Source organism: Pinus tabuliformis, chromosome J (genome assembly GCF_031772625.1).
Source record: "Pinus tabuliformis cultivar Carrire ecotype Pingquan chromosome J, CPIR1, whole genome shotgun sequence".
NCBI lineage: Eukaryota > Viridiplantae > Streptophyta > Pinopsida > Pinales > Pinaceae > Pinus > Pinus tabuliformis.
In genome coordinates this window covers 1275790444-1275805667 of record NC_142295.1, presented here as the reverse complement: position 1 = coordinate 1275805667, position 15224 = coordinate 1275790444, and the positions used below count along the sequence as shown (strand labels likewise).

Genomic DNA, 15224 nt, shown 5'->3' with positions numbered 1-15224 from the left:
AGCCCTAACTCCTTATATCCCGACCTTGTTGGGGACATGCAAAGAAAAACAGAGAAAAAGCAGACCGCTCTGATACCACTGATCCGGATTTAAACAGGAACGCAACAAATTACAGAGATAACCATATACACAAAGATGCAGCGGAAATAATACTTCATTTCATTAATGGAAAATACTGAAATATGCTTACAAACAGAAATGGCAATAAACTAGCTAGGGCGATGGTAGCTTATCTCTGAGAAGAGATGTGATGGCTACATGCCTCTGAACTGTGTTACAATGAGGCTCGAAGGCCTATTTATTGTTGAGAAACAATGGAAAAACCCTTAACATTCCAAAACCTAACCCTAGGAGATGAAACGCCAAACTGTGGGCCCCGTTTGGGGTAAATTGGTACATCAACTTCCCGGGGTCGTAACTTTGGCATATGATCTCCGTTTGACGCGTACAATAGCTCATTAGAAAGATCTATCCGAGCACTATCATTGTTGGAACGGGCAACACCAGTCCATTCCATGGACTCGTGTTGCCCCCGGATTCCCCAAAAAACGTCGTTTAGGGCCTCAAAACGGCTCCGGAAGTTCAGGACCCGAAAAACTGCTAAAAATAGTAAGTTGTGCTACAATTAAGGAAACTGAAAATGCTGAGAAAGACAATGGTGGGGGTCCAGGTGGACTTGGCAGGTGGCCACCAATATCCACCTGGATCATTCCTCCCCCCTTAGGAAGCAATGGTCCCCATTGCGTTGAGCTCCTCCATGAGATGAGGAAACTTCTGCTGAACTTGTTCCCTGGTGAGCCACTTGCCCTGCTGAAGGAGTTGGCCCGCTTTGACAACTCGATACAGTTGGATATTCTGTTGGCGAGTGTTCTTGATCTGTGTGTCCATGATCCGATCAGTTGCAGCTTGTTCCATGCAATCTGGATTTAATTCTGTGGGTTTGAGCTGTTCTGCAATGTCGGATGTGTCTAGCAATGGTGGAAAGTATGGCCGAAGGCGGTCCACATTGAATACTGGGTGCAGGCCAAGGAATGGGGGAATGCTGAGCTCAAATGCATTGTCTCCCATAGCCTTAGTAATGGTGTAAGGACCATATCGGAGTGGTCTCAATTTCCGATAGGCTCCAGTAAGGCGTTCCTTTTGCAAATGCAACCAGACTTTGTCGCCCACCTGAAACTTGTGTGGCACCCGATGTTGATCATGTCGCTGCTTGTACTTGGCATTTGATTTCTCAAGAATGTCATGGACCTGCTGGCGAATATGTTGGATGCGCTCAATGAAGCTGGTGGCCTTATCTGTTTCGGACTGGACATGAGCTGAATTCATGTGAGTAGCTGCAAGTGGCATGGCCACATCAATGGGGCATAGTGGCTGGAATCCCAAACCCACCTGAAAAGGGCTATGGCCAGTGGAGCTGTGAAGAGCTCGGTTGTAGCTGTGCTGAACATAGGGGAGGCTCTCGTCCCATGTGCGTGGATGCTTTGAGTTATACATGCGCAGAATGTGCACAATCATCCTATTGACAACCTCTGTCTGGCCATCAGTTTGAGGATGGAAGGCTGTGGACTTCGTGAGTTTGGTGTCCAGCATTGACCAGAGACTGGACCAAAAGGTGCTGAGAAACCGACTGTCCCGATCTGAGATGATAGACTGTGGGATCCCAAAGTGCACCCACACTCGTTCAAAGAAGAGTTTAGCAGTGGCTTCTGCTGTGATATTCTTCTTGCAGGCCATCATAATGGCCATCTTTGAGAACCTGTCGACGACCACAAAAACACAGTCATTTCCATGCTTAGTGGAAGGAAGGCCTGACATGTAATCCATGGAGATGGATTCCCAAGGTCGACTAGGGGTAGGCAACGGGGTATAGAGGCCTTGCTTCTTAATGGTCGGTTTGGCAATGGCACAGGCAGTACATGATCGGATGTACTTCCCAACATCCTGTCGAAGATTCGGCCAATAGAAATAGTTTTGCAGTACTGCCACTGTTTTCTCGACCCCGAAATGCCCAGCAGCCCGACTGTAGTGTGCTTCCCAAATCATCTTGGCACGCTCGCTTGAAGGAACACAAAGGTGACCGAGGTGGCATAATAGGGCATCCTGGAGGTGAAAATCTGCAACCTGCCGACCCTCCAAGAGTGTCTGGTATGTGTGGCCGAATTCTGGGTCGCTTTTGTAGAGAAGTGGCCAATCAGAAGTCTCGTGCCCGCAAGAGTTGAGCACGGTGGTTAGCGCCATGATCGGTGGTCGACTGAGGCAATCTGCAACATTATTGGTGCTGCCCTTTTTATACTTGATATTCAAGTGAAACTGTTGCAGGTATGTAGACCACTTCTGATGGCGATCATTCTGCAATTTCCCTTGGGTCTGTATGAACTGCAGAGGTCGGTGGTCTGTGTGGATGACCGTTTCCTTCCCCAAAATGTAATGCTTCCATTGTCGGCAGGCCTGTACAATGGAATACATCTCTTTATCATAAGTGGGGTACTTCCGGACTGTGTCTGAAAGTGTTTCACTGTGATATGCCACTGGATGTCCATGTTGAGTAAGGACTGCCCCAATAGCATAGTCAGAGGCATCTGTCTCGACCTCAAATGGTTGTTGTAAATCTGGTAACGCGAGCACTGGTGCCGTGCAGAGGCGATCCTTCAACTCCCTGAATGCCTTCTGTTGAGATTCAGACCAAAAGAATTTTGCTTTCGCCCCGCCCTTGGTGACTTGACTCAAGGGCCAAGAAATATGAGAAAATCCCAACACAAACCTGCGGTAGAAGTTGGCAAGACCTAGAAAGCTGCGGAGCTCTGTTAGAGTGGTTGGAGAGGGCCAATCCCGAATGACTTGGACCTTGGCTGGATCGACATGCACCCCCTGTTCATCAATGATGTATCCCAGATACTGAACCTCGGTCATGCCAAAAGTGCATTTCTCCAAATTGGCACATAGCTTGTGTTGCCGCAGTGTTTGGAGAACCTGTCGGATGTGGTGGAGGTGCTCTTCCCAACTCTGGCTGAAGATCAGAATGTCATCCAAGTATACTACTACAAAGGAGTTGGTGAATGGCCGCAAGATGTCATCCATTAGCCTCATAAAGGTTGCAGGAGCATTCGTCAATCCGAAAGGCATGACCAACCATTCGAAGAGGCCCTCCTTGGATTTGAAGGCAGTCTTCCACACATCTGAGGGTTCAATTGGTACCTGGTGATATCCTGACTTCAGATCGATCTTGCTGAAATATTTCGCCCCCTTTAGTTGGTCTAGGAGGTCATCAATCCGCGGGATCGGGTACCTATTACGGACAGTGATCTTGTTCAGCGCCCGATAGTCAATACAGAGTCTCCACGTCCCATCCTTCTTCTGTACCAACACTATCGGGCTCCCACAGGGCGAAGAACTCGGACGGATGTGACCTTTCTGCAGGAGCTCCTGAATCTGCCTCTTGATTTCATTGTTCTCCAGAACGGAGCGCCGATAAATTGGTCCATTGGGTAGCGGCGCACCTGGGGTCAGATCGATGGAGTGCTTGACTTGACAGTGCAGAGGAACCCCTGCCGGGGAGGTGAAGATGTCTTCGTACTCCTCCACAATCTTGTCCATCTGTAGCTGCCGTGCAGAGGGACCCTGTTTGGAGGCCGCGGCCACTGTCTTCTTCTTCCCTTGAGGGCGTATCATCAGGAAAACAAATTTCCTGGTTTTGGAAATGATCTTACTGCATTGTTTTGCAGTAATCAAAGAGATGGCGGCAGGTGGTGCTACCTCTGGTATCCTGAACAACTTATTTCCCAATGTAATAATAACAGCACGGGGCCTTGATTCATACACAGCATGTCGCTTCCACAAGTATGGTTGTCCTAGTAATACATCACAAACTTCAAGGGGAGCAATGTCACACAATACCTCATCCGTGAAGGGCTTGATGTTGTATGGAAGGCGACACTGCTGGCTCACGCGAAGATCTCGCCCTTGGTGAAGCCACCCAATGGTGTATGGTTGTGGATGTGCTGTGGTCGGTAAGCCCAACCGCTTCACGACCTCTGCCGAAATGAGGTTCTTTTGACTCCCGCTATCAACAATGAACTGTATCGGGGAGCCCTTTACCCACATCTGGGAGTGGAAGAGACGCTCCTCCTCCTCTGGATCTTCGGGTTCATTTTTCTGGATCTTTGCGGTAGCAACAGTGGCGCTGGGATCCGCATCAATGATCTGCTTCCCTTTTTCATACCCCTTATCGGGTTCTGACTCAGAGTCGGAACATGCATCTGATTCTGAAACCTTTAGCTCAGCCACCAGTGACTGCTTGGCCCGACACTCACTTGTGTTGTGAGTGGAGCTCTTATGGAACTCGCACCATTTTCCAGTGTCCTTTCTCGGCTTCGCGGCGTTGCTCTTTGCTTGCAGCTTCGGCTGGTTGTCTTGGGCTGTCCCGCCTTGGCTTTGTCCTTTGTTCTGTGGTTTAGGGGCACCTTTCCCCTGCTTTGGATTCGCAGATCCAAAGTCTCGCTTCTTTTGTTTAAACTTCTGCTCGACCTTGACGGCATACCGGTATGCTGCGCCGAGCGAGGGGATGTTTAGGAACTGTATTTCTTCCTGGATGTACTTGTGCAGGCAGCCACGGTATTTGAGTATCAAATGTTGCTCTGAATCCTTGATACCCAACTTTGTGCGAAGGGTATGGAAAAGATTGGTGAACTCCGGCACGTCTTGGTCCCTTCCCTGCCGCAGCGTGGTCCACTTTATGTATTCATCCTCATAGCTTCCGACAGGGTAGTACTGCTCCTTGATGGCATCCCGGAACGAATCCCAGGTGGGTGCGGCTGAAAATAGTGAGCCAGTACTTTCATCCTTCTGCTCGCAGTAGGTTTCCCACCAGTCCTTGACGTGGGGGGCTGCTTTGAGAAGAGCAAAAACAATCTTTTCCCGACTCGAAAATTCATGAACAGAAAAATAACCCTCTAGCAGATTTAACCATTTATCTACGGCATCGGCGTCTATCTGACCCTCGAATATGGGGATTTCAAAATTAACTTGTACCTTAAAGGGTGTGGCGTTTCCAGAGGAGCTGCTGGAAGCCGATGCGCCGCTTCTGGGTAGCCGCTGAAGGATCTGCGCAAAGCTGTCCATCATCGCGTTCCGTTGTCGCTCGAGCGCTTCTTCGAGCAAGATTTTGATGGGATCTCCTGCCCCCTCGTCTTTCTTCTCGTCCGCCATGGGAGGCCGTCGGGATTTGCGAGGCTGGTCTTGCAAAGGTTCAACCAGTTCAAGCCCTAACTCCTTATATCCCGACCTTGTTGGGGACATGCAAAGAAAAACAGAGAAAAAGCAGACCGCTCTGATACCACTGATCCGGATTTAAACAGGAACGCAACAAATTACAGAGATAACCATATACACAAAGATGCAGCGGAAATAATACTTCATTTCATTAATGGAAAATACTGAAATATGCTTACAAACAGAAATGGCAATAAACTAGCTAGGGCGATGGTAGCTTATCTTTGAGAAGAGATGTGATGGCTACATGCCTCTGAACTGTGTTACAATGAGGCTCGAAGGCCTATTTATTGTTGAGAAACAATGGAAAAACCCTTAACATTCCAAAACCTAACCCTAGGAGATGAAACGCCAAACTGTGGGCCCCGTTTGGGGGTAAGTTGGTACATCAACTTCCCGGGGTCGTAACTTTGGCATATGATCTCCGTTTGACGCGTACAATAGCTCATTAGAAAGATCTATCCGAGCACTATCATTGTTGGAACAGGCAACACTAGTCCATCCCATGGACTCGTGTTGCCCCCGGATTCCCCAAAAAACGTCGTTTAGGGCCTGAAAACGGCTCCAGAAGTTCAGGACCCGAAAAACTGCTAAAAATAGTAAGTTGTGCTACAATTAAGGAAACTGAAAATGTTGAGAAAGACAATGGTGGGGGTCCAGGTGGACTTGGCAGGTGGCCACCAATATCCACCTGGATCAAGATGCTGGCAAAAGTAGGAAGCAAACCCAAGATGGAGATCCCTATGTATGAAGGGAGTCTAAATGCGGAGGAGCTTATGGATTGGATCAGATCCATAGATCAGTGCTTTGACTATGAAGAGGTTGAGGAGAATAAGAGGGTGAAGTTTGCAGTCACCAGATTGAAGGGTCATGCAGCCATCTGGTGGACGAGGTACAGACATCAAGAACGAGGAAAGGGAAATCTAATATCAAGCAATGGGATAAAATGGTAAGCAAACTGAAAGCCAATTTTTTGCCTAAAGACTATCATTTGAATCTTTTTAAGCAATTGCAAAATTTGAAATAGAAAGGAATGTCTATTAAGGAGTATACATAAGAATTCTACAGATTAAGTATTAGAGCAGGACATGTAGAAGATGATGTGGAAAAGATAGTTAGATATATAAATGGGTTAAGGTATGAGATACAAGATGAGATTAGCTTGTTAAGTCTGAAAACTGTTGAGGATGCCTATCAAGCAAGTCTGAAGGCAGAGGAGAAAATATTGAGAAAACAGAGTCAAAGGAACAGAACAAAGAGCTTAGTGAGAGGAAGAGGAGCTGCCAAATCCAGAGGAACACAGCATCAACATGAAGTAGGAAGCTCAAGTAGTGGACCACCACAGAGGGGTGACTCTAGTAGAGGAAGATTCGTGGCAAGAGGAAGAGGGCGAGGAAGAGATGTTAGGTGTTATACCTGTGGAGAATGGGGACACATGTCGTGGGATTGTCCTCATAACAAATCAGCAAGCCAGACGGGTGCAAATGTGGAGGAGTCAAAGCCAGAACCACCTCGACTTGAGGAGAAAGAAGAACCCCCTGAAGAAGGTGAATCACTGCTATTTAGAAGAACTTTGCTTAGAGCAGAAAAGGAGGCTGGAGAACCTGCGCAAAGAAAGAACTTGTTCAGAACCTCATGTAAATCAAAGGGTAAGTGTTGTAAGGTCATAATTGACAGTGGGAGTACTGACAATCTGGTGTCCACAGAGATGGTGGATAAGCTTGGGTTAGCAAGGACGGCACATCCCGCGCCCTACAGAGTGTCTTGGTTACAAAAGGGCCATCAAGTCATTGTGACAGAGCAATGTAATGTTGAAACGCAGATCGGTACATACAAAGATGTAATCCTATGTGACATAATGCCCATGGATGTATGTCATATACTATTGGGGAGACCATGGCAATTTGACTGGAAAGTGATTCATGATGGGAGAAGGAACACATATACCATAGAGAAGGATGGAAACAAGCACACATTATTGCCATTGAAGAATGATGTTGATAAAGGATTCCTTGAAAATAGTATCATGTTGATAAGTGGTAAAGCGACGAGTTGCACTTCGATATCGTAGGGAGGCCCAAGGTAATCTTAACGTCCACGAATTTAAATGATTTGCCTGAAGAAATTAACGCTGTGTTAGATAATTTTATGGATATCATTGTGGATGAATTACCGAATGTATTACCACCGGTTAGAAGTGTTAGTCACCATATTGACTTAATACCAGGGGCAAGTCTACCCAATAAAGCTGCATATAGACTAACTCTTCAGGAAAACGCAAAGGTTGCAAGGCAAGTGCAGGGACTGATGGACAAGGGGCTGATCAGAGAGTGTCTGAGCCCGTGTGCTGTGCCAATAGTACTTAGTCCGAAGAAGGGAGGAGAATGGCGCATGTGCACAGATTCCAGAGCTATCAAAAAGATAATGATCAGGCACAGATTTCCTTTGCCCAAAATGGATAATTTAATGGACTGTTTAAGTGGATCCAAATACTTTACAAAGATAGATTTGAAGAGCAGGTATCATCAGATAAGGATTCGGGAAGGCGATGAATGGAAAACTGCGTTCAAAACAAATAGTGGACTATATGAGTGGTTAGTGATGCCTTTTGGGCTCACTAATGCACCCAACACGTTCATGAGGCTAATGAACGAAGTCTTGAAGGAGTATGCAGGTAAATTTGTCATTGTTTACCTTGATGATATTCTGGTTTTTAGCAAAAGTCAAGAAGAACATTTAGAACATCTTAAGTTGGTCCTGAGAACTCTACAGAAGGAGAAACTACTAAAAAATTTGAAGAAGTGTAGTTTCATGAAGGAGGAGCTGGTGTACTTGGGATTTGTGGTTTCCAAAGAGGGCTTGAAGATGGATCCGGAGAAGGTACAAGCAATCCGGCACTGGCCTACTCCCAAAAGCATATTTGAGGTAAGAAGCTTCCATGGACTTGATAGTTTTTACAGAAATTTTATAAGAGGGTTTAGTCAAGTTTGTGCACCAATCCTTGAGACAATCAAGGAGGTCAATCAGCCATTTCGATGGACAGAAGCAGCGGACAGAAACTTTAATCTGCTGAAGAAGAAGATAACAGAAGAGCCAATTCTAGCATTGCCTAATTTTGAGAAAGTCTTTCAAGTAGAAACAGATGCAAGTGGAGTAGCAATTGGTGCGGTACTGAGTCAAGAGCAAAGGCCAATAGCATATTTCAACGAGAAACTGAATGATGCAAAGAAGAAATATTCTTCTTACGACAAGGAGTTTTATGCTATTGTGCAGGCATTGAAAAAGTGGAGGCATTACTTGCTGCCTAAAGAATTCATCTTATATTCAGACAATCACGCTTTACAATTTATTAATAACCAGCCAAAGCTGAATCAAAAGCATGCCAAATGGGTGGAATTTCTGCAAAGTTTCACTTTTGTAATAAAGCATAAGAGTGGTAAGTCTAATAAAGTAGCAGATGCATTGAGCAGGGTAAGTTTTATTTTGCAAGAGTTTAAAGTGGGTGTTGTAGGTTTTGAGGAAATGATAGAAATGTACAAGGATGATGAGGATTTTAGAGATATCTACACAATAATTCAGAATCCAGTGAGCCATAATAGAAGTCAGTGGATGGACTACCTCATTCAAGGAGGCCTATTATTTAAAAGCAACAAGTTATGTATTCCCAAATGTTCCATGAGGGAGAACATAATCAAGGAAAAGCACAGTGGAGGGTTATCTGGTCATTTTGGACAAGATAAAACCTTCGCTCAGGTGAATGCTTTTTATTACTGGCCTAAAATGCAAACTGATGTTAAAAAGTTTGTTGAGAAATGCAAGGTATGTCAGTATGCCAAAGGAAGGAGTCAAAATACAGGACTGTATCAGCCATTGCCCATACCAGATCGACCGTGGGATGCAGTTAGCATGGACTTTGTTATGGGTTTACCAAAAACTCAGAGAGGAAATGATTCTATTTATGTTGTAGTAGATAGGTTTTCTAAAATGGCACATTTTATTGCTTGTAGGAAAACTAGTGATGCAACACACATAGCTAATTTATTCTTTTCAGAGATTGTAAGATTGCATGGTTTACCTGTAAGTATTGTATCAGATCGTGATACCAAGTTTGTAGGGCATTTCTGGAGGACACTTTGGAAGAAACTGGGAACTAACCTCAGTTTTAGTTCAGCATACCATCCTCAGACAGATGGACAAACTGAAGTAGTGAACAGGAGCTTGGGGAATATACTAAGGAGTTTAGTATATCAGAATCCCAAACAGTGGGATTTGGCATTAGCTCAAGCTGAATTTGCTTACAATGATACACCAAACCGAAGCATTGGAATGAGTCCATTTCAAATTGTCTTTGGAATGCATCCAAGAGGAGTGTATGAGCTTAGAGATTTGGGAAAACAGGAAGCCAAGAGTGCAAGTGCTAAAGATTTTTCCAAATAGATGTAGAGATTACAGGAAGAAGTCAAAGGTAAATTGCAGGAGAACAACAACAAATACAAGCAGAGAGCAGATCTAAAAAGAAGAGAAAAGGAGTTCCAAGTAGGAGATTTAGTCATGGCATATTTGAGGAAAGAGAGATTTCCTATTAAAACTTATAACAAACTGAAAATGAAGAAGATAGGACCTTTTAAAATTAAAAGGAAATTTTCAGCCAATGCATATGAGATTGAGTTACTAGAAGGGATTGGCATATCCCCCATTTTTAATGTTGCAGACTTATATCCATTCAGAGAGGCAGAAATAGAGTTGCAGAAAGAAGAGACAGGTGATGAAGTTCAAACCGTGAACTGGGAGGAACAGGTACCAAAAGCAGTCAAGAAAGAAGTTGAAGCTATCTTGGATCAAAGAATATCCAAGAAAACCAGAGGGCAGACATATTTCCAGTATCTAGTCAAGTGGAAGGAGCAGCCAGTGGAAGATTCTAGTTGGTTGACAACAGCTGAACTACAGAAATATGGAGTAAGTCCTGACAGCTTGAAGAACAAGTCTTTTCTTCCCCAGGAGTCTGATGCAGGAGCATCAGGATTAGCCAGCAATGTGAAAACTTGTTCACATGTTGTGGCTAAATAGGTTGAAATTCATTGACTGTTGGGTCAAAACCGGTTTTTACTGAGAGGGTTGGATCTCTCAAATGATTTGTTATAATCCATTATTTTAATAAGTTGAGACTATCTTATTTTAGATTTAGAGATAGAGTTGTTTGCATAGGTGTGAAGGAGAGCTAAGAAATAGAGGATTTGCTATTAGATCTCTTGAGAATAGAAGATTGCTGTTAGATATTGTTAGAGGAATTATTTGAGTGATAAAAGGAGAAAATGTAATAAGTGAGAGATTAGAGAGGGTTTGGAGTGTAGTGAAAGCAAGACAACGTGGATTGTATTCTTCATAACAGAGGTCTTTAAATTTGTGTAATCTGGCCTAAGGTCGAGACTCTTTTCTTCTGTATATTATGAATAAAATCAATGTTGTGTGCATAATCGTATGATGAGCCCGTGGAGGCTTGAGTGTTTGCTTTTCCATGTATTCGATTGAAGTGGTTGTGGCCCTGTGTTTTTATTTTTAACCGTAAGGATTCCCGTGTTTAAGGAAAATCTGGCATAGCTTGGGTACGCGAGCGGAAAAGCCCATTAACACAGAGAACCAGCGCAAAAACACTTAGTGGAACCATTGAACAGACTTGAAATAATACAAACATTGCTTTTGGGTCTTATCGGGTCCGACCCATAATCGCATTGCTGTGGAGGAGAGGAAATAGCTTGTAATCGCCGAATTCCGATAGCGCTACATACCTGGACCCGAAACGGCATAGGGGCGATTGGATAGCCTTTCGGATCCTTCAAGCTATCGCATTGGAGGATGGGAGAGGAAGCGACATATATTAAACGCGGAGATATGGGGATCGCCGATAGCGATTAAGCTTATCGCATCGGACCTCCGCTGGAGACTAGCGTCGATAGTGTTGTCCACTAGAACCCCGATCGCCGATATCGCAAATTGATCTGAGCCATCCAGTCGGCCAGATCAGGGAGTGCAGCGATACACATATAATTGTTGGAAAAGGCGTTCAAACGCTGTTTTGAATGGTTTAAAGGGTATAGTGGGTCTCGAAAGAGAAAATCAATATTTTACGCCTATTCAAAGGTTTTTGGGTTCCAATAGGAACAAGTGGTGTTCGACGGGGTGATTGTTGGTTGTAAAGATCCATTGTGGGTTTTTATTAACCATTGTTTCCGTTGCATCAATCCACGTGCTAAATTTGTATGTCACGACCATCTTTTGCATTTTATGGTACATTCCCTGTTGAGAGTCGCCAAATTATGTTTTTTCTCTTTTTTTAGTTGCATCAACCTTCGGGACATCCTTCTAGGCTTGACGCAAGTTATGGACAAGGGGAGGGGGGCTAACTCATTATGGATCCAATGGACAAGGGTAGGGGGGGGGCTAACTCATTATGGATTCCAATTCAGAGGAATGATTTTAAATAATTTGGCCCCAATCCGTCATGTTATATACTGAATGAATGTTAATATTAATTAAGATATTTATTAATCTGATATATTGATTATTTTATATAAATATGTATTTATATTTATATTTACATATTACTTTCTGTAAATATTACATATTCGCAGTATATATAAATTATATATTATAAAAAGTTTAATTTTTAAAACATTTAACTAATTTTATTTTAAAAAGTTATAAAAAATATTTACATTGTTTGTATGTGTCGTTTCCCCGGTGTGCCCTGATTCAGACTTTTAAAAAAATCAACGGATCCGGATCCGGATCCGTATCCATATCCAGATACGAATCTAGGTAACTTAGCTATCAACGATAGTGCACTGATCTTGTAAGTTAGGGAATCAAATGAAGGTTACCTATATTGTTTGAAGTGCTTGGATGAATTAGGGATTACCATACATCCTTGACAATAGTAATTCCTTTGCACTAAGGCATTCACTCGAATTGAATGGAACGGTCGCGAGAATAATTGAAACGCTCAAACATCAATGGCTTTTTGGGACATACTTCAATTATAGTAATTGTAGCTATCTACTGTCTACCTGAAGTTTGGGCAGTTACGCTAAGCATACTGAAACAGGTAAAATTTATATATTCATGAAATACGAATTGAAATGAAAAGGTGGCCTTGAAATGGAAAGCTAGACACTAAAGTTGGTTTTACCTTGACATCTTCGGTGGCACAGATGATTATGCTCCTACGAATCTTCCTTTGCCAGGTTATGGGTGAGGTGATGGCTAACTATCTGCTAGTCCTAGTTTCCTTCTATTTTCACTTTGTTCCGGTTATGGGAGTGACTTGACCTTTGTCAAGTAGTAACCACCACGTGGGTTCGCTCTATGGAGCATTTCAGCAAAGTAGATTAGTTCTTTTACCTCTTTTCTTGAGGTGATATAATTTGGTTTAGCTTTTTCCTTTTTTCTGGTCTTTCTTTTGTTTCTTCAGGGTAATTAGAGTTTATTTCCACAACTAATTAAAGTATCTTACAAAACAGCAGTGGGAAAAAGATAAATTTAAATTTTCAAGGAACGCATTGTCATACTTGTTGCAATGATCACAATTTCTCCATTTCAAAGAACTTTTCTAAAATTCAGGCAAATTGTTTTTCCCTTACTTCTTGAGATTTTTGTTTTTTGTTTTTTGTTTTGTTTTGTTTTTTTTTTTCATTATAATTTAATAATGTTCACATAAAGTCACTATCCAGAGATGCATCGAGCATTACATCAGAAATGGTAAGTTGTATGCTTATTTCATTCTTTATCTGCTATCAGTAATCGTAAGTTGTATGCTTATTTCATTCTTTATCTGCTTTTTGTCACAGGAGAACATTAATAGTGTTTCAATTTTAATTTCAGTTACTTGTGCATAAAAGTTTAGAGAGCACACCTAATCCGTCTTTTGTTGGAACAGGTATACAATCATTTTGATATGAAACATGAAATGTCGGCTCTGTTGGAGTCATGTGCGCAGAAGGCCCTAGATCAATGGCTTCAGCGTCGTGATAAAGAACAGAGTGAGGAGTTGTTAGAAATGATGCGCTTCTATGTAGAAGCCGCTGAAGTTTACTCAAGCATAGATGCAGGAAATAAAGCAAGATGGTCTTGTGCACAAGCATCATTAGTTTCCCTCCAAATACGAATGCCAGATACCATGTGGCTTAATCGTTCTGAAACAAATGCACGGCGAGCTCTTGTTGAACAGTGCCGATTTCAGGAAGCGCTGATTGTGGCAGAGGCATATAACTTGAACCAATCGGGAGAGTGGGTTCTAGTATTATGGAATCAAATGCTGTGCCCAGATTTGATAGACCAGTTCTTAACTGAATTTGTTTCAGTGCTCCTGCTTCCATCTTCTATGCTTATGGAACTTGCTCGCTTTTATCGAGCAGAAGTTACAGCCAGAGGTGATCAATCACACTTTTCAACGTGGCTCACACCTGGAGGCTTGCCACATGAATGGGCAAGGCATTTAGGAAAATCATTTAGAAGTCTTCTCAGGCAAACGCGTGATGTTCGTCTTCGCATTCAGCTTGCAACTGTAGCAACTGGATTTCCAGATGTTATTGACACATGCATGCAGATACTGGACAAGGTGCCAGATACTGCTGGGCCTCTTATACTGCGGAAGGGCCATGGTGGTGCATATCTTCCCCTCATGTAGAAATGTTCCTTGTTAGGTTATATTGATTGTGCTATTCATCAATGGGTTTTCGTGGCAACTGAGATAAGTTGTTGTATGTGAAGTCCTGTACATCCCCCATTCTGGTACACTCTTGTTGAGATTGTATAATATCAGTATCTTTACACGTCTTCATCAGTGTAATGAGTTTTGTAGAGTTTCTTCGTGAGTTCCATTGCTTTTGGTGTTAAATATCAATTAGTATTCTTTTGTCAGTCATGATGGCCAAGGTGGAATAGCCAATATGCAGGTGTGGTTAATCAGTGCCCAGCTTGCTTGTTTGGATTCTTTCCAAGTTATAGCTAGGTCAGCAGTAAATCTGTCAGATTAAATACAATTTTTGAGATTCCATTCTTTCAGTATCCCGGATGTTAGTGTGGGAGACCAAGTATATCTCTAGTATGTATTCTTAATAAGCAAGAAAATTTGTTTGCAGAGTACATTTTTCTATGGGTCTTATGGGGTATCCAACAGGTTTTGTTGTACTATACCTATGCAGAAAATTTTATTCTAGAAATTGTTCATATGTCGAACCTTGAAAAAGGCTATACGCCTTTTCTACATTTGAGAGGGTACCTGATTTAAACTCCTAAATCTTTGATGAAAATTGGGAGTTTTTGCCTGTAATAATGTGACCGTTTATTGTAATAATGTGACAGTCGAAGGGGTTGAATTGATCATTGATTTGATCACTGTGCAAAATTATGCAGAACTGTTACAAACGTGCTTATAAACTTAAATGCAAATTTAAGTTGACTCCATTATACATATAAAAATGTTAATTTTAAATAAATTGAAATCACAATAAAAAGCGACGCTTTGATATATATGAGCATGTTCGCTTATTGCTCGTTGTCCTGAAATTTGAACCCTTCGATTTAAACGGGTTGAGTATAACTCAGAATAATATTAAATTATTTTTCCAGTAATGGAAGAAACTGTTTATTCTGTGAATTCAATAGTAATCAATTTTCACGTTTTCATTCTATGAAATCCTCTAGTGCATTTCCAAAAAGCCACATAATTGTAAATATAGTTTTTGGCTTGAATTTTGTTGTTGTTGGTTATTTCATGGTGAACAACTTTAGAATGCATAATTTCAAGCATCAACAAAACTGTCACTACGATTTGACAAATAAGCTATACTTTTAGGCACAAAAAAGCTTAACCTTTGAAATGTCCAAAAAAATATTTGCGGTTTCAAAGATCTGCGAAATAAAATTGAAATTCCATTTCAATTCACAAAAATATAAAA

At 42.4% G+C, this 15224-nt stretch overlaps 1 protein-coding gene across 1 annotated transcript in view; it reads left to right on the top strand.

Annotated features, from left to right (window-relative positions):
- The window catches only part of LOC149231893 (spatacsin carboxy-terminus protein), a 141084-nt gene extending 126283 nt beyond the window's left edge, over nt 1–14801 (top strand). The window contains 1 exon segment of the mRNA XM_089381779.1: nt 13202–14801. Coding sequence (XP_089237905.1) covers nt 13202–13951 — 750 coding nt within the window. The 3' untranslated portion in view covers nt 13952–14801.
- Nucleotides 14802–15224: the final 423 nt, after the last annotated feature.